Source organism: Pristiophorus japonicus, chromosome 14 (genome assembly GCF_044704955.1).
Source record: "Pristiophorus japonicus isolate sPriJap1 chromosome 14, sPriJap1.hap1, whole genome shotgun sequence".
NCBI lineage: Eukaryota > Metazoa > Chordata > Chondrichthyes > Pristiophoridae > Pristiophorus > Pristiophorus japonicus.
Genome location: NC_091990.1, coordinates 96,225,646 through 96,250,076, shown reverse-complemented (window position 1 = coordinate 96,250,076; position 24,431 = coordinate 96,225,646). Strand labels below are relative to the sequence as shown.

Here is a 24,431-nt window from a genome sequence, read left to right as displayed (position 1 = left end):
GGTAAAAAATGGGATGAGGTCCTACAAGCTGAATATAGGGAGCTAGGAGTTAAATTAAAAAGTAGGACCTCAAAGTTGGTAATCTCAGGATTGCTACCAGTGCCACGTGCCAGTCAGAGCAGGAATCGCAGGATAGCTCAGATGAATACATGGCTTGAAGAGTGGTGCAGAAGGGAGGGATTCAAATTCCTGGGACATTGGAACCGGTTCTAGGGGAGGTGGGACCAATACAAACCGGACAGTCTGCACCTGGGCAGGAACGGAAACAATGTCCTAGGGGGAGTGTTTGCTAGTGCTGTTGGGGAGGGGTTAAACTAATATGGCAGGGGGATGGGAACATATGCAGGGAGACAGAGAGAAGTAGAATGGAGGCAGAAGCAAAAGATAGAAATAAGAAAAGTAAAAGTGAAGGGCAGAGAAACCCAAGGCAAAAATCAAAAAGGGCCATATTACAGCAAAATTCTAAAGGGGTAAGTTGTGTGAAAAAGACAAGCCTGAAGGCTCTGTGCCTCAATGCGAGGAGTATTCATAATAAGGTTGACGAATTAACTGCACAGGCAGCAATGAAGGAATATGATATAATTGGCATCATGGAGACATGGATCCAGGGTGACCAAGGCTGGGAACTCAACATCCAGGGGTATTCAACATTCAGGAAGGATAGACAGAAAGGAAAAGGAGGCGGGGTGGCGTTACTGGTTAAAGAGGAAATTAACACAATAGTAAGGAAGGACATTAACTTGGATGATGTGGAATCTGTATGGGTGGAGCTGCGGAATACCAAAGGGCAAAAAATGCTAGTGGGATTTGTATACAGACCACCAAACTGTAGTAGTGAGGTTGGGAACAGCATCAAACAAGAAATTAGGGATGTGTGCAATAAGGGTACAGCAGTTATCATGGGCGACTTTAATCTACATATAGATTGGGCTAACCAAACTGGTAGCAATACAGTAGAGGGGGATTTACTGGAGTATATTAGGGATGGTTTTCTAGATCAATATGTCGAGGAACCAACTAGAGGGCTGGCCATCCTAGACTGGGTGATGTTTAATGAGAAAGGACTAATTAGCAATCTTGTTGTGCGAGGCTCCTTGGGGCAGAGTGACCATTATATGGTTGAATTCTTTATTAAGATGGAGAGTGACATAGTTAATTCAGAGATTAGGGTCCTGAACTTAAGGAAAGCTAACTTCGATGGTATGAGACGTGAATTGGCTGGAATAGATTGGCAAATGATACTTAAAGGGTTGACAGTGGGTAGGCAATGGCAAACATTTAAAGATCACATGGATGAACTTCAACAATTGTACATCCCTGTCTGGAGTAAATATAAAACAGGGAAGGTGGCTCAACCGTGGCTAACAAGAGAAATTAAGGATAGTGTTAGATCCAAGGAAGAGGCATATAAATTGGCCAGAAAAAGCAGCAAACCTGAGGACTGGGAGAAATTTAGAATTCAGCAGAGGAGGACAAAGGGTTTAATTAGGAAGGGGAAAATAGAGTATGAGCGGAAGCTTGCTGGGAACATAAAAACTGACTGCAAAAGCTTCTATAGATACATGAAGAGAAAAAGATTAGTGAAGACAAACGTAGGTCCCTTGCAGTCAGATTCAGGTGAATTTATAATGGGGAACAAAGAAATGGCAGACCAGTTGAACAAATACTTTGGTTCTGTCTTCACGAAGGAAGGCACAAATAACGTTCCGGAAATACAAGGGGACCAAGGGTCTAGTGAGAAGGAGGAACTGAAGGAAATCCTTATTAGGCGTGAAATTGTGTTAGGGAAATTGATGGGATTGAAGGCCGATAAATCCCCGGGGCCTGATAGTCTGCATCCCAGCATACTTAAGGAAGTGGCCATAGAAATAGTGGATGCATTGGTGATCATTTTCCAACAGTCTATCGATTCTGGATCAGTTCCTATGGACTGGAGGATAGCTAATGTCACCCCACTTTTTAAAAAAAGGAGGGTGAGAGAAAACGGGTAATTATAGACCAGTTAGCCTGACATCAGTAGTAGGGAAAATGTTGGAATCCATTATTAAAGATGAAATAGCAGTGCATTTGGAAAGCAGTGACGGGATCGGTCCAAGTCAGCATGGATTTATAAAAGGGAAGTCATGCTTGACAAATCGTCTAGAATTTTTTAAGGATGTAACTAGTGGACAAGGGAGAACCAGTGAATGTGGTGTATTTGGACTTTCAAAAGACTTTTGACAAGGTCCCACACAAGAGATTGGTGTGCAAAATTAAAGCACATGGTATTGGGGGTAATGTACTGACATGGATAGAGAACTGGTTGGCAGACAGGAAGCAGAGAATCGGGATAAACGGGTCCTTTTCAGAATGGCAGACAGTGACTAGTGGGGTGCCGCAGGGCTCAGTGCTGGGATCCCAGCTATTTACAATATACATTAATGATTTGGATGAAGGAATTGAGTGTAATATCTCCAAGTTTGCAGATGACACTGAGCTGGGTGGCGGTGTGAGCTATGAGGAGGATGTTAAGAGACTGCAGGGTGACTTGGACAGGTTAGATGAGTGGGCAAATGCATGGCAGATGCAATGTAATGTGGAAAAATGTGAGGTTATCCACTTTGGTGGCAAAAACACGAAGGCAGAATATTATCTGAATGGCGGCAGATTAGGAAAAGGGGAGGTGCAATGAGACCTGGGTATAATGGTACATCAGTCATTGAAAGGTGGCATGCAGCTACAGCAGGCAGTGAAGAAGGAAAATGGTATGTTGGCCTTCATAGCTAGGGGATTTGAGTATAGGAGCAGGGAAGTCTTACTGCAGTTGTACAGGGCCTTGGTGAGGCATCACCTGGAATATTGTGTTCAGTTTTGGTCCCCTAATCTGAGGAAGGACATTCTTGCTATTGAGGGAGTGCAGCAAAGGTTCGCCAGACTGATTCCCGGGATGGCAGGACTGACATATGAGAAGAGACTGGATCGACTGGGCCTGTATTCACTGGAGTTTAGAAGGATGAGAGGGGATCTCATAGAAACTTATAAAATTCTGACGGGCCTGGACAGGTTAGATGCTGTAAAAATGTTCCCGATGTTGGGGAAGTCCAGAACCAGGGACACTGTCTAAGGATAAGGGGTAAGCCATTTAGGACTGAGATGAGGAGAAACATCTTCACTGAGAGAGTTGTGAACCTGTGGAATTCTCTACCGCAGAGAGTTGTTAATGCCAGTTCATTGGATATATTCAAGAGGGAGTTAGTTATGGCCCTTACAGCTAAAGGGATCAAGCGGTATGGAGAAAGTAGGAAAGGGATACTGAAGGAATGATCAGCCATGATCTTATTGAATGGTGGTGCAGGCTCGAAGGGCTGAATGGCCTACTCCTGCACCTATTTTCTATGTTTCTATATTTCAACTTGTTTCATAATTTTAAATATCTCTATTAGATCACTCATTACTTAATCTTCTATGTTTTAGTAAAAAAGCCCCAGTTTTTTTTTGTAGTCTTTTCTCATGCTTGTAACTTCTTATTTCTTGTATCGTTCTCTGGAATCTTCCCTGTACCCTTTCCATGGCTCCAATATTTCCCTACACTGAGGTGCATAATACCCCAACTGTGGCCTAATCAATGTCTTGTACAAATAATGCATCACTTCCTTGCTTTTATATTTAATGTCCCAACATAGAAAGCCCAGAATCCCACTTGTCTATTTGTGGACTTTCTACCTGTATTTCCCTCTCTAATGTATCTAAATTTCTCCTTTACTCCACTCTCTTAAGAATCTTCGGGGGAGAAATTCCCCAGCGTCTCGATTGGGGATGGTAACCGGCTCAGGCCGGGACTTCCTGTGGCCGGCGCGGAAGTCCCATCGCGGCCGCGAAATTGCAATTACCGCCCCTTACAGGAAGTGGAGAGCAATCTCGGCGCTCCACTTCCTGATGGGGAGGGTTCCGGGGCGATACTGGGGCGTGATCAGCAACGCTACGCGGATACTTTGATTCACTGTTCTTTTTCTAGCCTCTACTGCAGAAACCGTTATTAATACTTTTCTATTACTATTCTAATAATCTTCTGGCTGGTCTCCCATCTTTCACCCTCCATAAACTCGAACTCATCCAAACTTCTGCTCCCCTTAACCTAACCCGCCCGGAATCCTACTCACACATCATCTCTGTGCTCACTGGCCTACATCATGCCCCAATTTAAAAATTCTCATCCTCGTGTTCAAATCCCTCCATTCCCTCGGACCTCCATATCTCAGTAACCATCTCCAACCTGACAGCATGCCAAGAATTTGGCTTTCCTCCAATTCTGGTTCTTGTGAATCTCCCATTCCCTTTACCCCACCCTTGGCGGCCGTGCCTTCAGCTGTCTATGTACTAAGCTCTGGAATTCCTACCTTAACGTCCACCACCCTTTTTAGATCCTCCTTAAAACCTACCTCTTTGACAAAGTTTTTACTCACTCAGAGAGTTGTTAACCTGTGGAATTCCCTACCGTAGAGAGTTGTTGATGCCAGTTGATTGAATATATTCAAGAGGGAGTTAGATATGGCCTTTAAAGCTAAAGGGATCAAGGGGTATGGAGAGAAAGCAGGAAAGAGGTACTGAGGGAATGATCAGCCATGATCTTATTGAATGGTGGTGCAGGCTCGAAGGGCCGAATGGCCTACTCCTGCACCTATTTTCTATGTTTCCGTCTTTGGTTCATGTTAATTTTGGTCTGAATACTCTTCTGTTCAGTGTCTTGGGACGTTAAAGATGCAAGTTATTGCTGAAGGATAAGGGAAACATTTTTTATTGAACTTGAATATGTCTTCCACCAAAAAACATAATCATGGTCTATCAGATAGACGAGAGAAGTTGGGATGCAAACTGGATTGGAGTAAGAAGAAACAATCTGACAGGTTATTAAAGCTGCACTGCTGTATTTTGTGTCAAGAAATAGCTGCCTTTAGAATGGGATTATAAAGTTGTTTTGATGTGTGCAGTATTACATGATCAAGGGAAGTGGTGCATTTATGTTAATATGAAAGAAAGTGCAGTACTGATGGAGTGCTGCACTGTTGGAGGTACCGTCATTCACATAAGACATTAAGAGAACAGATGGGACCTCGGTTTATGTGGATGTGAAAGATCCCATTGCACTATTTGAAGAAGAGCAAAAGAGTTTACCCAGTGTCCTGGCCAATATTTATCCCTCAACCAACAATTAAAACAAATGATCTGGTCATTTATTTTATTGTTGTTTGCAGGTCCTTGCTGTGCGTAAATTGGCTACTGCGTTTCCTACATTACAACAGTGAAGACACTTCAAAAGTACTTCATTGGCTGTAAAGTAAATTGGCAGCACTGCGCTGGAGTGTCAGCCAAGATTAGTTGCTCAGGTCTCTGAAGTGGCGCTTGAACCCACAACCTTGTGATTCAGAGGAGAGAGTGCTACCTACTGAACCATGGCTGACACCCAAGTCTCTGGCATTGGGCATAAATTGATGAAGCCTAGGCCAGTGGCAAGTTGCACTATATTAAAGGATTGCCAACTTTGGTCAAACATATTCCTGGAGCTTTCATCACGCAATCTCCTATCTTCAACTGCCCCATCCAGTGAAACAGACTTTGTCCCACCTACAAAATTTCTACAACTAATAAACAAAAGTGTTCAAATAAAATGGGGAAAAAACAAATATTTTTGAATGCCCCTGTGATTTTTCAATTTGGTTGTTTTTAACTGTTTCCGGGAGATTAGACTTTAATTCCGGAAGACTCCAGGATAATCCGGGAGGGTTGGCAACCCTTTCTATGTTACATTACATCCAGGGGATTTAATGGCACAGCCCGATGAATAGCAAGAGCTTGGGGGAAATCACCAGATACTAAATACAGACAGGCTGAATTTTTTTTTCTTTTTAAATCTTCAACCTCCTTCGGTATGTAAAATTTATGAGAAGGCGTTAGGTTTTGTCAGGAGGAGTAATCTTTCTAAATTAGAATTTTGTAAAATTTAGTTTGGTCTCATAGATATAAATCTTTCTGCAATGGGGAGGTTAACTCCTGCTGTAAACCAGGCGGGGCGGGAGCAAGGACAAGCTCTGTGCTGGGAAGAACGGGAGAAGCAAATGGCCTCATTTTGTTTAATGCAACTGAACACTTTTTAGACATTGTGTAAAGATGATGTGAAAGTAAAAGATGAGCTTTGAGTAATGGTACCCCAGATAGTGAGCTAACACCTCAGGCACCTCTTTTTACTTTAATAATCTCAGTATTTTGACTTTCTCAGTGTTGGTATCTCTGCATTGGAATGTTGTGGATATGATGCTGCTTTATTGTACTTCCCCATTAGCAGGTTGGGACTCAGGGGAAGTTGCACCTGTATACCTCTCCCCCCCATTAGTAGATGGGGGGCGGGGGGGATGTGGTGAGCAGTACTTTAGTGCCCCATTAATAGTTTGATAAATGTTTGTGTAGCTGTATTTTAGTCTCTTTTTCGAAGGCTCGGGGGATGTGATATAGGCTTATCAATAGCAGTGTGTGTTTTTTTCTACGGATCTAATTCTTTTCTTTTGCCTTCCAGATTTCTTATAGTTTTGGTTTGCCTCATCTTCAGTGTCATGTCGACGATTGAGCAGTACCATTACTTTGCCAATAGAGCTCTCGTTTGGATGGTATGTAAACACCTCTTAACTTTGATAACACAGTGGCGACGATGCACATGCTCTGGAACATTCCAGAACGCTTACCGGGTTGTATTCGGTGGGCACTGCCATTCACTGTTGGTCTTGGCGTCCCAGGGTCTGTTGCCATAACGATAGCGTGAGAGCTGACGAGGTGTGTGAGAACGTTTGGATGGTAACCACAAGCTTGTCCTGTCAGCGTTGGAATGGAACCACAGGCATCTTAAAAAAAAAACATAGAAAATAGGTGCAGGAGTAGGCCATTCGACCCTTCGAGCCTGCACTGTCATTCAATGAGTTCATGGCTGAACATGCAACTTCAGTACCCCATTCCTGCTTTCTCGCCATACCCCTTGATCCCCCGAGTAGTAAGGACTACATCTAACTCCTTTTTGAATATATTTAGTGAATTGGCCTCAACACCTTTCTATGGTAGACAATTCCACAGGGTCTCCACTCTCTGGGTGAAGAAATTTCTCCTCATCTCGGTCCTAAATGGCTTACCCCTTATCCTTAGACTGTGACCCCTGGTTCTGGACTTCCCCAACATTGGGAACATTCTTCCTGCATCTAACCTGTCTAATTTTAAACGTTTCTATGAGATCCCCTCTCATTCTTCTGAACTCCAGTGAATACAAGCCCAGTTGATCCAGTCTTTCTTGATATGTCAGTCCCGCCATCCCGGGAATCAGTCTGGTACAACTGTAGCAACATCTCCCTGCCCCTGTACTCAAATCCCCTCGCTATGAAGGCCAACATGCCATTTGCTTTCTTAACCGCCTGCTGTACCTGCATGCCAACCTTCAATGACTGATGTACCATGACACCCAGGTCTCATTGCACCTCCCCTTTTCCTAATCTGTCACCACTCAGATAATAGTCTGTCTCTTTGTTTTACATAGAAACATAGAAACATAGAAAATAGGTGCAGGAGCAGGCCATTCAGCCCTTCTAGCCTGCACCGCCATTCAATGAGTTCATGGCTGAACATGAAACTTCAGTACCCACTTCCTGCTTTCTCGCCATAACCCTTGATCCCCCGAGTAGTAAGGACTTCATCTAACTCCCTTTTGAATATATTTAGTGAATTGGCCTCAACTACTTTCTGTGGTAGAGAATTCCACAGGTTCACCACTCTCTGGGTGAAGAAGTTTCTCCTCATCTCGGTCCTAAATGGCTTACCCCTTATCCTCAGACTGTGACCCCTGGTTCTGGACTTCCCCAACATTGGGAACATTCTTTCTGCATCTAACCTGTCTAAACCCGTCAGAATTTTAAACGTTTCTATGAGGTCCCCTCTCATTCTTCTGAACTCCAGTGAATACAATCCCAATTGATCCAATCTTTCTTGATAGGTCAGTCCCGCCATCCCGGGAATCAGTCTGGTGAACCTTCGCTGCACTCCCTCAATAGCAAGAATGTCCTTCCTCAAGTTAGGAGACCAAAACTGTACACAATACTCCAGGTGTGGCCTCACCAAGGCCCTGTACAACTGTAGCAACACCTCCCTGCCCCTGTATTCAAATCCCCTCGCTATGAAGGCCAACATGCCATTTGCTTTCTTAACCGCCTGCTGTACCTGCATGCCAACCTTCAATGACTGATGTACCATGACACCCAGGTCTCGTTGCACCTTCCCTTTTCCTAATCTGTCACCATTCAGATAATAGTCTGTCTCTCTGTTTTTACCACCAAAGTGGATAACCTCACATTTATCCACATTATACTTCATCTGCCATGCATTTGCCCACTCACCTAACCTATCCAAGTCACTCTGCAGCCTAATAGCATCCTCCTCGCAGCTCACACTGCCACCCAACTTAGTATCATCCGCAAATTTGGAGATACTGCATTTAATCCCCTCGTCTAAATCATTAATGTACAATGTAAACAGCTGGGGCCCCAGCACAGAACCTTGCGGCACTCCACTAGTCACTGCCTGCCATTCTGAAAAGTACCCGTTTACTCCTACTCTTTGCTTCCTGTCTGACAACCAGTTCTCAATCCACGTCAGCACACTACCCCCAATCCCATGTGCTTTAACTTTGCACATTAATCTCTTGTGTGGGACCTTGTCGAAAGCCTTCTGAAAGTCCAAATATACCACATCAACTGGTTCTCCCTTGTCCACTTTACTGGAAACATCCTCAAAAAATTCCAGAAGATTTGTCAAGCATGATTTCCCTTTCACAAATCCATGCTGACTTGGACCTATCATGTCACCATTTTCCAGATGCACTGCTATGACATCCTTAATAATTGATTCCATCACTTTACCCACTACTGAGGTCAGGCTGACCGGTCTATAATTCCCTGTTTTCTCTCTCCCTCCTTTTTTAAAAAGTGGGGTTACATTGGCTACCCTCCACTCCATAGGAACTGATCCAGAGTCAATGGAATGTTGGAAAATGACTGTCAATGCATCCGCTATTTCCAAGGCCACCTCCTTAAGTACTCTAGGATGCAGTCCATCAGGCCCTGGGGATTTATCGGCCTTCAATCCCATCAATTTCCCCAACACAATTTCCCGACTAATAAAGATTTCCCTCAGTTCCTCTTCCTTACTAGACCCTCTGACCCCTTTTATATCCGGAAGGTTGTTTGTATCCTCCTTAGTGAATACCGAACCAAAGTACTTGTTCAATTGATCCGCCATTTCTTTGTTCCCCGTTATGACTTCCCCTGATTCTGACTGCAGGGGACCTACGTTTGTCTTCACCAACCTTTTTCTCTTTACATACCTATAGAAACTTTTGCAATCCGCCTTAATGTTCCCTGCAAGCTTCTTCTCGTACTCCATTTTCCCTGTCCTAATCAAACCCTTTGTCCTCCTCTGCTGAGTTCTAAATTTCTCCCAGTCCCCAGGTTCGCTGCTATTTCTGGCCAATTTGTATGCCACTTCCTTGGCTTTAATACTATCCCTGATTTCCCTAGATAGCCACGGTTGAGCCACCTTCCCCTTTTTATTTTTACGCCAGACAGGAATGTACAATTGTTGTACTTCATCCATGCGGTCTCTAAATGTCTGCCATTGCCCATCCACAGTCAACCCCCTAAGTATCATTCGCCAATCTATCCTAGCCATTTCACGCCTCATACCTTCAAAGTTACCCTTCTTTAAGTTCTGTACCATGGTCTCTGAAATTACTGTTTCATTCTCCATCCTAATGCAGAATTCCACCATATTATGGTCACTCTTCCCCAAGGGGCCTCGCACAATGAGATTGCTAATTAATCCTCTCTCATTACACAACACCCAGTCTAAGATGGCCTCCCCCCTAGTTGGTTCCTCAACATATTGGTCTAGAAAACCATCCCTTATGCACTCCAGGAAATCCTCCTCCACCGTATTGCTTCCAGTTTGGCTAGCCCAATCTATGTGCATATTAAAGTCACCCATTATAACTGCTGCACCTTTATTGCATGCACCCCTAATTTCCTGTTTGATGCCCTCCCCAACATCCCTATTACTGTTTGGAGGTCTGTACACAACTCCTACTAACGTTTTTTGCCCTTTGGTGTTCTGCAGCTCTACCCATATAGATTCCACATCATCCAAGCTAATGTCTTTCCTAACTATTGCATTAATCTCCTCTTTAACCAGCAATGCTACCCCACCTCCTTTTCCTTTTATTCTATCCTTCCTGAATGTTGAATACCCCTGAATGTTGAGTTCCCAGCCCTGATCATCCTGGAGCCACGTCTCCGTAATCCCAATCACATCATATTTGTTAACATCTATTTGCACAATTAATTCATCCACCTTATTGCGGATACTCCTTGCATTAAGACACAAAGCCTTCAGGCTTGTTTTATTAACACCCTTTGTCCTTTTAGAATTTTGCTGTACAGTGGCCCTTTTTGTTCTTTGCCTTGGGTTTCTCTGCCCTCCACTTTTCCTCATCTCCTTTCTGTCTTTTGCTTTTGGCTCCTTTTTGTTTCCCTCTGTCTCCCTGCATTGGTTCCCATCCCCCTGCCATATTAGTTTAAATCCTCCCCAACAGCACTAGCAAACACTCCCCCTAGGACATTGGTTCCAGTCCTGCCCAGGTGCAGACCGTCCGGTTTGTACTGGTCCCACCTCTCCCAGAACCGGTCCCAATGCCCCAGGAATTTGAATCCCTCCCTGCTGCACCACTGCTCAAGCCACGTATTCATCTGCGCTATCCTGCGATTCCTACTCTGACTATCACGTGGCACTGGTAGCAATCCCGAGATTACTACTTTTGAGGTCCTACTTTTTAATTTAGCTCCTAGCTCCTTAAATTCGTTTCGTAGGACCTCATCCCTTTTTTTGCCTATGTCGTTGGTACCAATGTGCACCACGACAACTGGCTGTTCTCCCTCCCATTTCAGAATGTCCTGCACCCGCTCCGAGACATCCTTGACCCTTGCACCAGGGAGGCAACATACCATCCTGGAGTCTCGGTTGCGGCCGCAGAAACGCCTATCTATTCCCCTCACAATTGAATCCCCTATCACTATCGCTCTCCCACTCTTTTTCTTGCCCTCCTGTGCAGCAGAGCCAGCCACGGTGCCATGAACTTGGCTGCTGCTGCCCTCCCCTGATGAGTCATTCCCCTCAACAGTACCCAAAGCGGTGTATCTGTTTTGCAGGGGGATGACCGCAGGGGACCCCTGCACTACCTTCCTTGCTCTACTCTTCCTGCTGGTCTTCCATTCCCTATCTGGCTGTGGACCCTTTCCCTGCGGTAAGACCAACTCACTACACGTGATACTCACGTCATTCTCAGCATCGTGGATGCTCCAGAGTAAATCCACCCTCAGCTCCAATTCCGTAACGCGGACCGTCAGGAGCTGGAGGCGGATACACTTCCCGCACACGTAGTCGTCAGGGACACCGGAAGTGTCCCTGAGTTCCCACATGGTACAGGAGGAGCATAACACCCGACCGAGCTCTCCTGCCATGTCTTAACCCTTAGATACACTTAAACTGGTAATAACAATGTTAAAAGTTACTGACCAATATAAGAAGAAAAAGAAAAACTACTCACCAATCACCAGCCAATCACTTACCCCCTAGGCTGTGACGTCACCTTTGTTTTTTTGCCTTCTCCCTGCAGCTGCACCGGTACGCCTCTCGCCGACCCCGGACTCACGCTGCTCCGAGCTCCCGCCTCCTCGACTGACTGCTCGAACTGCCTGACTCCCGCTGGCCTTTATAGGCCTCTCGCCGACCCCGGACTCGCGCTGCTCCGAGCTCCCGCCTCCTCGACTGACTGCTCGAACTGCTCGACTCCCGCTGGCCTTTATAGGCCTCTCGCCGACCCCGGACTCGCGCTGCTCCGAGCTCCCGCCTCCTCGACTGACTGCCAACGTGGATAACCTCACATTTATCCACATTATACTTCATCTGCCATGCATTTGCCCACTCACCTAACCTATCCAAGTCACTCTGCAGCCTCATAGCATCCTCCTCGCAGCTCTCACTGCCACCCAACTTAGTATCATCCGCAAATTTGGAGACACTACATTTAATCCCCTTGTCTAAATCATTAATGTACAATGTAAACAGCTGGGGCCCCAGCACAGAACCTTGCGGTACCCCACTAGTCACTGCCATTCTGAAAAGTACCCATTTACTCCTACTCTTTGCTTCCTGTCTGACGACCAGTTCTCAATCCATGTCAGCACACTACCCCCAATCCCATGTGCTTTAACTTTGCACATTAATCTCTTGTGTGGGACCTTGTCGAAAGCCTTCTGAAAGTCCAAATATACCTCATGCTGGTTCTCCGGCCGCCTTTTCAATCTGCTCTGCACCCTTTTCTCGAGCAGAGTACCTTGTCGAGGAGAATGGGGTTCGAGCAAGCGAATGACTTGATTTGGTTCGCCGCTGGCCTGACAATGGCTGGCTGATGGTTCTCCCGCGTGACCTGCTGTTAAATCAGTGGCTCAAATCCTTGCTCCAAGTGAAGCTGGGCGCATAGGATCACCCGCTTGTTTTAAGTGTGTATGTGTATATATTATCACTTTATCAAATCTGAAACCTGGCAAGGGGCCAAATAATGAGCAGGAGAGAAGGTTGGAATCGTAGCTTTAAGTTTGGATTCTGAGCTCTCCTCAAAACCTCTACCCTTAAAGCAATATTGTTCTGACACATCCTCATTCTCCCCGATTTTATCGTCAAAGTGCTGCTCTGCTGTTTAAAGTGCCGCTGAGCAGCTGATTGACAAAGTGTAAAACTCTCAGCTTTGCCCAGAATTCCAAACAGTCCAAAGTGTCCTCTCAGTACTCAGCTACCTCTGTAAGGCCCCGCAGGTGCCAGATGGAAGTCCCGTCATTAACTCGCTTTTCAAGTAAAGGACTTGCATTGAAAATATTATCAGTGCCTGCCTGGACCTTTCTGGCCAGAACCACATTCATCTGAAACTCTCCCTGCAGCGTTTTGCTCAGTGCAGGGGGGAAATGTTGTCCTTTAGGGAAAGAAAGCTGCCATCCTTACCCAGTCTAAACTGTGACTAGCCTGATACTTGACTGTCCTCTGAAGTGGCCCAGCAAAGGCAATTGGGAATGGGCAGAAAATGCCAGCCTTGCCAGCGACACCCACATCCCGAGAATTAATTATATAAAGACAAAACATTGAAGACTTGTCCAGTAAAGACAGAGGCTGAGAGCAGAGGGCGAGTAGCTGTTTGAAGTGCCGAACAGCAATGGGCGCACAAGGAAAATGGACTGGGTATCCTTGAGCATCTTTAGAAATGAACATTTTAGCATGTTGCTTTGAAAATGATCAGTGCAGTCAACTGGTACTGATCGCTACAAGCAGGTGGGAAAGGACAGACTTCAGTACAGTGTGCTTTTTGCCATTTACAGTTAATCACTGCGGGCAGATTCTATCGTAACTGGGGGAAACTCCGAACAGCAAGACTGTGCTACTACTGGTGAGAGCTTGAGGATTATACAGGAAATTCAATGCTGGCCCACTCCAAGGAAGTGCGGGTCGGATTTGGACTATGACGGTGTTACCCTAACTTTCCACCCTAGTGCTCCCTTCTCAATCAGTGGAGGAGCTTGGTTTGACTGATTTGGGTGGGAAAGGGGGGAGGTCGAACTCGAGATTTGGCCAACTTGGGAGGAAGGGAACTGGGCGAATGCTGGCGTGCCTAGTCTAAAGGCCAGGATGGTAACCAGGGAGACTAGTTCAACTGAACCCAGAGGCTGAAGGCAGATGACACAGGTTCCTGGGAGAGAAATGGAGGGGGATCCTCCAAATTCACATTGGCCAACCCCCAAATGAATGGGGAGGGACCGTGACCCCTACACCACTGCCCCACCACTGCTTCGAGTGCAGCTGAACGCTGGGGGCTCGGGACCACTTCATTACCTTTGTGTGCTAACAACTATCCTAATTTAAGTATGTGTGTGTGTTATCATTTTTTATCAAATCTGAAACCTGGGAAGGGCCTAAAGTTACATGGTTGGTATCTTGGCATTAACTTTGGGTTCCGAAGTTCGCTGGTGGGGAAAAATATGGGGAAATCTGAGTCATGAAACAACAACCTGTATTCATATAGCGCCTTTAACGTAGTTAAACGTCCCAAGGCACTTCAAGGAGTGTTAAGACAAATAAATTGGACACCGAGCCATATAAGAAGAAATTACGGCAGATGACCAAAAGTTTGGTCAAAGAAGTAGGTTTTAAGGAGGAGAGACATGTCGACAGGTTTAAGGAGGGAATTCCAGAGCTTGGGGCCCAGGCAGCTGAAGGCACGGCCACCAATGGTTGAGCGATTATAATCAGGGATGCTCAAGAGGGCAGAATTTGAGGAGTGCAGATATCTCTGGGGAGAGGGGGTTGTAAGGCTGAAGGCCCTCCCCTTTTATAGGGGTACTTGTAAAATTCATGGTTTTACTGCCAAAAAAATACAAAAATCACCAAAAAAACAAAAAAAAACACACAAAAAAGGGCACGTGAAAATTGTTTGGAGTGTCCCCCAGATCGGGGGGGGGGGGCACTTGATTTAACTGCTTTGTTTTTCCAAAAGAGTTGTAAGGCTGAAGGAAATTAGAGATGGGAGGGGCGATGCCATGGAAGGATATGTATGCATAAAAGTTTCATCACAAAGGGTGGGTGTTTGGACCTTGGCACCTTTATCCGAGGCCCCCACTGCGCACAGCCAATTGCTGAAGGTAAAAATGGAATATTGTTTCAAAGAAAGATACAGATTTCCTGACTCCCGCCTTGTCTGCCTGGAGCGGAAATCAGAAATTTGGACTAAGTTAAGATTGAAGGCTGGAAAATGGTTCGCCCAGATTTGCGATCCAGATCCCTGGTCTGTAGGGTTCCATTGTAGCAGCCCAGAGTTACCCCTTTGGTGTTAAGTTTATGTTTCAAAACAACTCACCGAACTGGACTGTGTGGAATCCTTGTGGGGAGAGGACACAAGAGGGGTTAGGAATGATTAAGGAAATCTTTCAGTCGGTGCGTCATTTGCCATCCCTTCTCATCCTCCCCCACCCATGGATGCCAGCATTTATAGTGCTCTGGATAATGTAACTTAGACTATATAACCGGAAAGCCTTTACTAATCACTCCCACTTACAGCGCTGTGCTAATCTCGTCCTCTTATGTCAAACCTGTCCGTGTTAATCCTTTTTTGCTCGGGGGTTTCCAAAATGCGGAAAGACATGATATTCGGCAGGTGCTGCCAGAGCAGAAGGCCCACCCTCGGTCACGTTTGATTACAGCAGAGGTTTCGGGTGTTTGTTTCGACGCGACTTTGGCTGCTGCGGTGCTGGAGTGGGGTTGGAGGCGTTAATTGTAGGCGCTAATAAGGTTGAGGGGGACGAGCTTGGGATTAAAGCTGCACGCTGTCGCTGACCTCAGAGGAAGTGTGGGCTGCTTCCATGAGAACCGGCTGTAAGGCGAGCAATATTGTTCGTACCTGATTTAAGCCGACACCTCTCCCTCCCGGCTATCTCCGTGATTCAGGTTTTCCACACCGCATTCTTCTTTAATTAAGTTCTGGTACAGTTCCAGCGTCATCGTGAGATTGCAGTAGTGCAATCACTTCCTCCATAATAAAGTCGCTTCATTTTGAATGGTATGAAGTTTTTTTTTTAAGCGCTACGTTTCCACATTGCTGTGAGATTTACAGGGCTTAGTTTGAATTATTGATCACTTTATTTTAAGCATGAAGGAACTACTTTGAATTACCAGGAGCAGACTACATTGGGCACTGCAAGTGTAGGGAAACACTAAGATTGTAATTTCTATATAATAGTGTTCTTCGTGTATTGCTGTGTTGGTACCTTAGCCAGTGCCGGCGACATGCCTTTAGCAGAAGATGAGAGGGCCATGACCACAGGCTCAGTGGGGCCTCCCTGGGTGCGTTGCTCAACTGTGAGCAAGTGTTACGTTGGTGAGCAAGTGTTACGTTGGTGTACGCATGACTCCAATTCCGATTCAATGCCGGGCCACCGGACGTGCAACCTGGCGATAGCCTTCATCATTACTATGCCTGGTGGGCACTGTGTAGATCACGTATAAACGTTTCCCTGCCTTTTTTTGGCAAAACCACGCGATTCCCCCTTAGGAGACAATCCGATTGGATGGATAATTCATCCTTGCGTCGGTAAAACGGCTTCATTTTGTCTTGCATTTCCCAGGGAACAGCCCACGCTCCCATTAACGATGCAGTTTTTTACTAGTGATAGCACAGGGTCTTGGCTAGTCCAGGTCCTGATCTGGCGCACCGTGATGGGTCACCCCTCGCTCTCAAAAACATCCATTACAAGAAGCAAGTCTGCGGGTTGCACCATTTCCACCCCGGTGGTGGGCAATGGTAGCCGACGAAGGGCGTCAGCACAGTTCTCAGTGCCTGGTCTGTGGTGGATTACATAGTCATACGCAGATAATGTTAGTGCCCATCTTTGGATGCGGGACGAAGCATTGGTGTTAATACCTTTGCTTTCTGAGAGCAGTGAAGTAAGCAGTTTGTGGTCGGTTTCGAGCTCGAACCGGAGACCAAATAGGTATTGGTGCATTTTCTTAACCCCGTATACACATGCTAATGCTTCTTTCTCAACCATACTGTAGGCTCTTTCAGCATTGGATAAACTTCTGGATGCATATGCAACTGGTTGCAGTTTGCCTGACACATTGGCTTGCTGTAACCCACAACTGACCCTATATGACGACTCATCGCAAGCTAGTACTAAACGTTTACACGGGTCATACAATACAAGTAACTTGTTAGAACATAGCAGATTTCTGGCCTTATTAAAGGCTGTCTCTTGAGATTTATCCCAAACCCAGTCATCACCCTTGTATAGCAATAAATGCAAGGGTTCCAGCAAAGTGCTCAACCTCGGTAGAAAGTTACCAAAATAATTGAGGAGTCCCAGGAATGAACGCAGCTCCATCACATTCTGTGGTCTGGGTGCATTCTTGATGGCCTCCGTCTTGGAGTCCGTGGGTCTGATGCCGCCTGCCGCAATCTTTCTCCTCAGAAATTCGACCTCTGGCGCCAGGAAAACACAGAGCATTTCAGCCTGAGTCCCACTCTGTCCAGTCGCTTTAGAACCTCTTCCAGGTTGTGCAAGTGTTCGGTGGTGTTGCGACCAGTGATTAAGATGTCGTCTTGGAACACCACGGTGCATGGAACCGATTTCAGCAGACTCTCCATGTTCCTCTGGAAGATGGCCGCAGCCGAGCAAATCCAAAAGGGGCATCTGTGGTATATGAACCGTCCTTTGTGCGTGTTGATGAACGTCAATTTCTTTGACGTTTCAGCCAGCTCCTGTGTCATGTAAGCAGAGGTTAGATCTAGCTTGGTAAACGACTTTCCCCCTGCTAGCATTGCGAATAGGTCCTCCGCTTTAAGTAGTGGGTACTGGTCCTGTAACGAGACTCGGTTGATTGTTACCTTGTAGACCCCGCAGACTCTGACCGTCCAATCGCTCTTTAGCACCCGCACGATTGGACTCGCCCACTTGTTGAACTCGACTGATGATATGATTCCCTCTCATTGAAGTCTGACCAGCTTGATCTTGACATTCTCGCGCATCATATATGGGACTGCTTGGGCCTTGTGATGAACGGGCCATGCCCCAGGAACAAGATGGATCTGCATCTTGGCACCTGTGAAGTTGCCGATGCCTGGCTCAAATAACGGCGGGAATTTGTTTAGCACCTGGGCGCACAAGGCGTCATCCACCGAAGACAGTGCTTTGATGTGGTACCAGTTCCATCGGATCTTTCCTAGCCAGCTTCTGCCGAACAGCGTTGGGCCATCGCCTGGTACAATCCATGTTGGTAAATCATGCACAGCTCTATCGTACGATGCTTTCACTGCCGCACTGCCGATAACAGGTATGAGTTCTTTGGTGTCATTGCACAGTGTTGTGTGAATCGGGCTCAGTTTTGGTCTCTGTGCTTTGTTGCCCCACAGTTTCTCAAAAGCCTTCTGGCTCATGATTGATTGACTCGCCCCCGTGTCCAATTCCATGGAGACTGGAATGCCGTTAAGTTTAACTTTTAACATTATTGGAGGACTTTTGGTGGTGAAGGTGTGTACCCCATACACTTTATCTTCATCCTCAGGTTGAGTTGTCTCACCTGCTCGTTCAGCATGATCTGGGCTGGATCGGTCGTCCTCTGCTGACTCTGCCACGTGGTGAGTCAGAGGTCGTTTGCACATTCGCTGAAGGTGCCCCATTGTTCCACAGCCCTTGCACACATAGTGCTTGAATCGACATTGATGGGATCTATGACTGCCCCCGCAGCACCAACATGGTGTTAATGGATACGCATTCACGCCCCACGGCGGCCTCTGAGTCACCCTAGGCCTGGCCTCTGCTGTCGTGTAGGCCCTGCCATGTACAGTTCTGCCTGCTGAAGGCATTATTTTATGCACAGCACTTGCCGGTGAGCTTCGATGCTGTGAAGATATCTGTTTCATGTTGTCGCTCGTGGATATGAAAGCCTGGGCTATCGTGATGGCCTTGCTCAGATCTAGGGATTCAGCAGACAGCAATTTGCGAAGAATGACCTCGTGGCTGATTCCAAGCACGAAAAAGTCCTGCAACATTTCCCCCAAAGATCTGGCAAATTCGCACTGTCCCGCTAGGCGTCTTAGGTCGGTGACAAAGCTCACCACGTTCTGGCACTCGGCGCGATGGTGCGTGTAAAAGTGATACATGGCCATTAGGATGCTGTCCTTCGGCTTGAGGTTTTCCCAAACCAGCGTGCACAGCTCTGTGTAAGTCTGTCCATTGGTTTGACCGGTGCCAGCAGATTTTTGATGAGGCCATATATCGAAGACGCACATACAGTGAGGAGAATTGCCCTGCACTTGACCGCCGTCTCAGCCGTATCCAGCTCGTTGGCCACGAAGTACTGGTCGAGACGCTCAACGAAGGCTTCCCAATCATCACCCTCAACAAATCTCTCAAGAATACCAACGGCAGCCATAACCGCATGAAAGTTCGTGATCTATAACTCGTCGTCAATTATTATGTTCAGAATAACTCCACAAGACTGTGTTGTAAGCTCAAACCATTGTGACCTTGGTCTCTTTTAATGTAACTCCAAAGTGAGGAAGCAGCATGGTGCACTGCCTTTTGTACCTGCTTACCCAGGGTGCACAGGTGACCCTTAGGTCTCCCACAGGTGTGCCCCCTGGTGGCAAGTCTTACACATTGGTGAGGTTTGCATACATAACAATAAGCTCCTCTTGCTTTGATCCTATGGTGTAAGGAAGGACATTTTTGTGCTACCAAGAAAGTTTTATAACTTAAAAAAAAATTGTCAACCAAGAAGTTGCCTCTAAACATCTGGCTATGCTTGGTTCATCCAGTTGGTAATATAAAGGCCCAAAAATCCCGGTCGACTGCTTCCCACGGGCGATTGAGGGAAAAACTTAAAAAAGATGCGCGTTTACCTGAAGCTGCTGCGGCCACGTGAGTTTCCAGTCCTGAGGCCTCCACTGACTGCGTATCGCAGCACGTGCACGTCGTGATGTGTGCAGGGCTGGAGCTGCAGTCACATGGCTCTGGGCAGCCAATCAGGTAAAGTATGTTCTCATTCATAGTAATGGGGACTCTGTAAGTTGGACTTCCCATTATTATGAATGAGAAGCCCCCACTAAATAAAACACCCAAAACACTAATTTAAAAAAAATAGAAAAAATACGCCACATATTTTTATTAAATTAAATTAGTTATTTATGTATTATAAAAAAAGTATATATTTTACCGATTTAAAAAAAAATTAAATTATAGTTCAAAAGAAACTTACTGGAGTGGGGAGGGTTTTTAACAATAAAATGTGCTTTTATAATTTTATTTTAAAATGTTTTTGTGTATTTTAAGATTCTTACACCTGTAAAAGTAGGCTATGCACCTGCTTTTACCTGGCGCAAGAGTTTTCAGGACAATTGCTGGGCAAGATATGGGTAAATACCGCAACCTTGCCCTTGCAAATGTCCTCGTTCCTGAGATACGGAGGGAGCTTGACAGATTGCAGAAGCTGGTTTTCAGCACATGTGCATTGTGCGCTGTAAATCTGCTTTTGCGATGCCTTCCCGGGTCCGTACACACTCCGTAAGGACCCAGGAGGCTGGAATTTCTGCCCCAATGAAAACTACCAACCGTTGCTCCATCTGCAATGCACCCAGTAACCAACAGATGGCGATATTGCCTATATTTTCCACAGACAGCAGAGAGATGAAGGGACAGTTAATCTCGTTGAAGGGCGAAGGTGGGCCATGATATCAGGAGAGTTCCCTGCCCTTCTTTTGAACAGTGCCATTTTATCCTTAACAATCAACTGAACAAGCAAACGGGAACTTAGTTTCGATGGGTTAAAGTTTCGGACCCCCGCTAGAATGGCGCATATCGGAGAGGCCCGTCTAATTTGTAGAACAAAAATTGCGCCAAATACTTACCTCGCGATTCTCCAATAGCTGTAGGCCCATTTCCAGGAGCTGCTGGGGGCAGAGCTATAGCACTGTGCCAAAAACAGTGCCGGCAGCTGCGCGCCTGCACAGTAGCTCCCGGCCCTCCCAGCACGTCCTGTCTCCAGGCGATGACCCTATCCCAGGCTGAAGGGACGCCCTCCCTATCCTGGGTCAAGTGGCCTGACACATCTTACCTTGTCGTTGGCTGGGCCCGCCCGACATCTCGCTGGGGGCGGGCCCTACCCGAAGTCGTCCTGGGAGCCCAGCGGCAGCGGCCCGTTCAGCCTCCCTCCCTCCCGTTCAGCTCCCCTCCCCGATTTGCTCACCCCCCCGCCCCTGTTCAGCCTCTCTCCTCTCCCGCTCCATCCCTTCTCCCCCCTCCCTCTCCCCCCACCCCTCACTGTCAGAAACAGAGAGAGAGACACTGACAGAGATAGAGAGAGAGACACTGGGGGTGGGGGGCATCCAGCATGCTGTTGGAGGGCTCCTGGTGCTGCAGTCGGTGAGTAGAAACGTAATTTTTTATTTATTGATTTTTAAATTTTTTAAATTCATGTTTTTGATTTATTTATCATTTATTATTGGCTCTTTATTTGTAAAAGTGAAGTGTTTAATGTTTGTAAACCCTCCTTCCCCCCATGTTTCATTCCCTATGCCTGATTTATAAGTGTAGGCAAGGTTTTTCTGAGCGTACAAAAATCTACACTTGCTCCATTCTAAGTTAGTTTGCATTAAATATTCGCTGTTTAAACTTGCAAAACAGGCTGTGCACGCCCCCTTTTGGGAAAAAAAAATCTGTTCTAAAATGGAACTATTCTAACTCACTAGCACTGGAGCAAACTAAATGCTGAGAATTGCAATTTCTAAGATGCTCCATTCTAAACTAGTTGCTCCAAAAAAAAGGAGCTTCTCAGGCCGAAACGTGAGCCCAATGTCTCATCCGAAGAATGGCCCTTTTGACAGTGCGGTATTCCCTCACCACTGCACTGAAGTGTCGGGCTAAATTCAACAATGGGGATGGAACGCGCAACCTTCTGATCTGGATTTAAAAGTACCACCAAGTGGGCCACGTTGACACATGGGAAGCAAAACGGCTCGGTGTCTGTTACAGGCCTAGCGCAGGGATAGTTGTTCAGCGGGTTGCTTATCTGTTACAAGTGAGGCAAGAGATGGAGAGTCTGCAGGGAACATAAGAACATAAGAAATAGGAACAGGAGTAGCCATACAGCTCCTCGAGCCTGCTCCGCCATTAAATAAGATTATGGCTGATCTGATCATGGATTCAGCTCCACCTCCCCACCCGCTCCCCATAACCCCTTATTTAAAAACTGTCTATTTATGTCTTAAATTTATTCAGTCTCAGCTTCCACATCTCTGAGGCAGCGAATTCCACAGATTTACAACCCTCTGAGAGAAGACATTTCTCCTCATCTCAGTTTTAAATGGGCAGCCCCTTATTCTAAGATCATGCCCTCTCGTTCTAGTCTCCCCCATCAGTGGAAACATCCTCTCTGCATCCACCTTGTCAAGCCCCCTCATAATCTTATACGTTTCGATAAGATCACCTCTCATTCTTCTGAATTCCAATGAGTAAAGGCCCAACCTACTCAACCTTTCCTCATAGGTCAACCCCCTCATCTCCGAAATCAACCTCTGAACTGCCTCCAAAGCAAGTATATCCTTTCATAAATATGGAAACCAAAACTGCATGCAGTACTCCAGGTGTGACCTCACCAATACCCTGTATAACTGTAGCAAGACTTCCCTGCTTTTTGACTGATAGCACTGCTGTGAAGCGCCAAGGGACATTTTACTACTTTAAAAGCGCTGTATAAATAAATACAAGTTGTTGTTCCCTGCTTTTATACTCCATCCCTTTTGCAATAAAGGCCAAGATTCCATTGGCCTTCCTGATCACTTGCTGTACCTGCATATTATCCTTTTGTGTTTCACGCACAAGTATCCCCAGGTCCCGCTGTACTGCAGCACTTTGCAATCTTTCTCCATTTCTTCCATGAGAGTCCTGACATTCCAGGTCCCGAAATTCATGGAGTGGAAGATGCCTGTGCGGAACTCCATTTAAATAATAACTTGCTCTTTGATTTTTTTTCTGCCAAAGTGCATGATCTCGCACTTTCCAACATTATACTCCATCTGCCAAATTTTTGCCCACTCACTTAGCCTGTCTATGTCCTTTTGCAGATTTTGTGTGTCCTCCTCACACACTGCTTTTCCTCCCATCTTTGTATCGTCAGCAAACTTGGCTATGTTACACTCAGTCCCTTCTTGCAAGTCGTTAATATAGATTATAAATAGGGAAGTGTTGTACAGAGTTGCGTAGGTCAGGACGGTTGAAGGCTCAATCTGTCGTCTGCACCATGTTAGCCAATCTCAGCTGGGCAGTAAGATTGGCCTCAGTCCCTCCTCAAACTAGTGAAAGGAAAAGTGAGTCGGGGTCCTGATTTTCATCGTTATCGATCGGCTGGATAGTTGCTCGTGTCTGGACATCAAATAAAGATAATCAGAAATCCTGCCGACGTGTGAGAAATACAGGCTGGAATTCAGTGCCGCCAGAAAGCTGGTGGTGGTAAGGCCTTTTTTCCCCGATTAGTGCCGCAATGTTTGCAGCGGCCATTGGATCCAAATTCAGCTTTTTGACCACAAAAAAGTGTTCCAGTCCTATTAGCCCTTCAAACCTGAAAGCTTGCAGTCTTAATTGGGGCGTTATTCCCACGGGAAATTCACCCTTAGGGTGATGTGGCAGCTGCCATTGCAGCACAGGCACGAGGGAACGAGAGTGTCGGTGCTGCTTCAGAGAGGATGGCTGCAAGAGTCGACGGAGCATCTAAGTGTTGTCATATCTGGTGGCTTTCAGACTGACTGCTCGCATGCAGTCTCAGCTGGATGCCCACCGAGGCCTCAGTGTTGCTTTTGCGGCTGGGTCCACCACGGGCTACGGGGGACCTTCCGGTGTGGAGCCACAGCACTGACCTGAGCTCCCTCAGATTGGTGGTGGTGGTATTGTGCCGCCCCTGGTGAGTTATTCAGGCTCCTTGGGCCAGGACACAGATGATGTGCTCCCTCCAGCTCGCAGCATTCCTGCCCCCAGTCCTGTCACTCCGCCAGTGCCTCCATGCATGGCCTCGCCCGAGTCAAACCAGGAGAGCGTTGACCAGTCTCCAACTGGCCCTTCCAGGCCCAAAGCTGCTCTAGGGCATCCTAGAAGGACATCTGCAGCTTCCACACAGGAACACAACAGCCTTCCCAGACACATGAGGGAGCCACAAGGGAGACACTGAGGTGGAGTTGCAAGTTAGGCACATGTAAGATCATCATAAGCAGTCCCTCGAAGTCAAGGATGACTTGCTTCCACTCTAAAAGTGAGTTCTCAGGTGGCTGAACAGTCCAATATGGGAATTACAGTCTCTATCACAGGTGGGACAGACGGTGGTTGAAGGAAAGGGTGGATGGGGAGCCTGAGATGACGCATGCTCCTTCCACTCTCTGCGCTTGATTTCTGCATGCTCTCAGCAACAAGACTCGAGGTGCTTAGTGCCCTCCCGGATGCTCTTCCACCACTTAGGGTAGTCTTTGGCCAGGGATTCCCAGGTGTCGGTGGGGATATTGCCCTTTATCAGGTAGGCTTTGAGAGTGTCATTGAAGCATTTCCTCTGCCCACCTGGGGCTCGCTTGATGTGTCGACTGAGAAGAGCGCTTGCTTTGGGAGTCTCGTGTCAGGCATGTGGACGATGTGGCCTGCTGATTAAGCGTGGTCAGTGCTTCAATGCTGGGGTTTTTGGCCTGAGCAAGAACACTGACGTTGATTCATCTGTCCGCCCAATGGATTTGCAGGATCTTG

General features: G+C 46.6%; 1 protein-coding gene across 2 annotated transcripts in view; it reads left to right on the top strand.

The window, feature by feature from the left end:
* Positions 1 to 24,431, top strand: part of LOC139279437 (potassium voltage-gated channel subfamily KQT member 1) — an 838,442-nt gene that overhangs the window by 205,718 nt on the left and 608,293 nt on the right. For both annotated transcript variants that reach the window (XM_070898561.1, XM_070898562.1), the window contains exon 2: positions 6,548 to 6,638. In XM_070898561.1, coding sequence (XP_070754662.1) covers positions 6,548 to 6,638 — 91 coding nt within the window. The remainder of the gene's footprint in view (positions 1 to 6,547; positions 6,639 to 24,431) is intronic.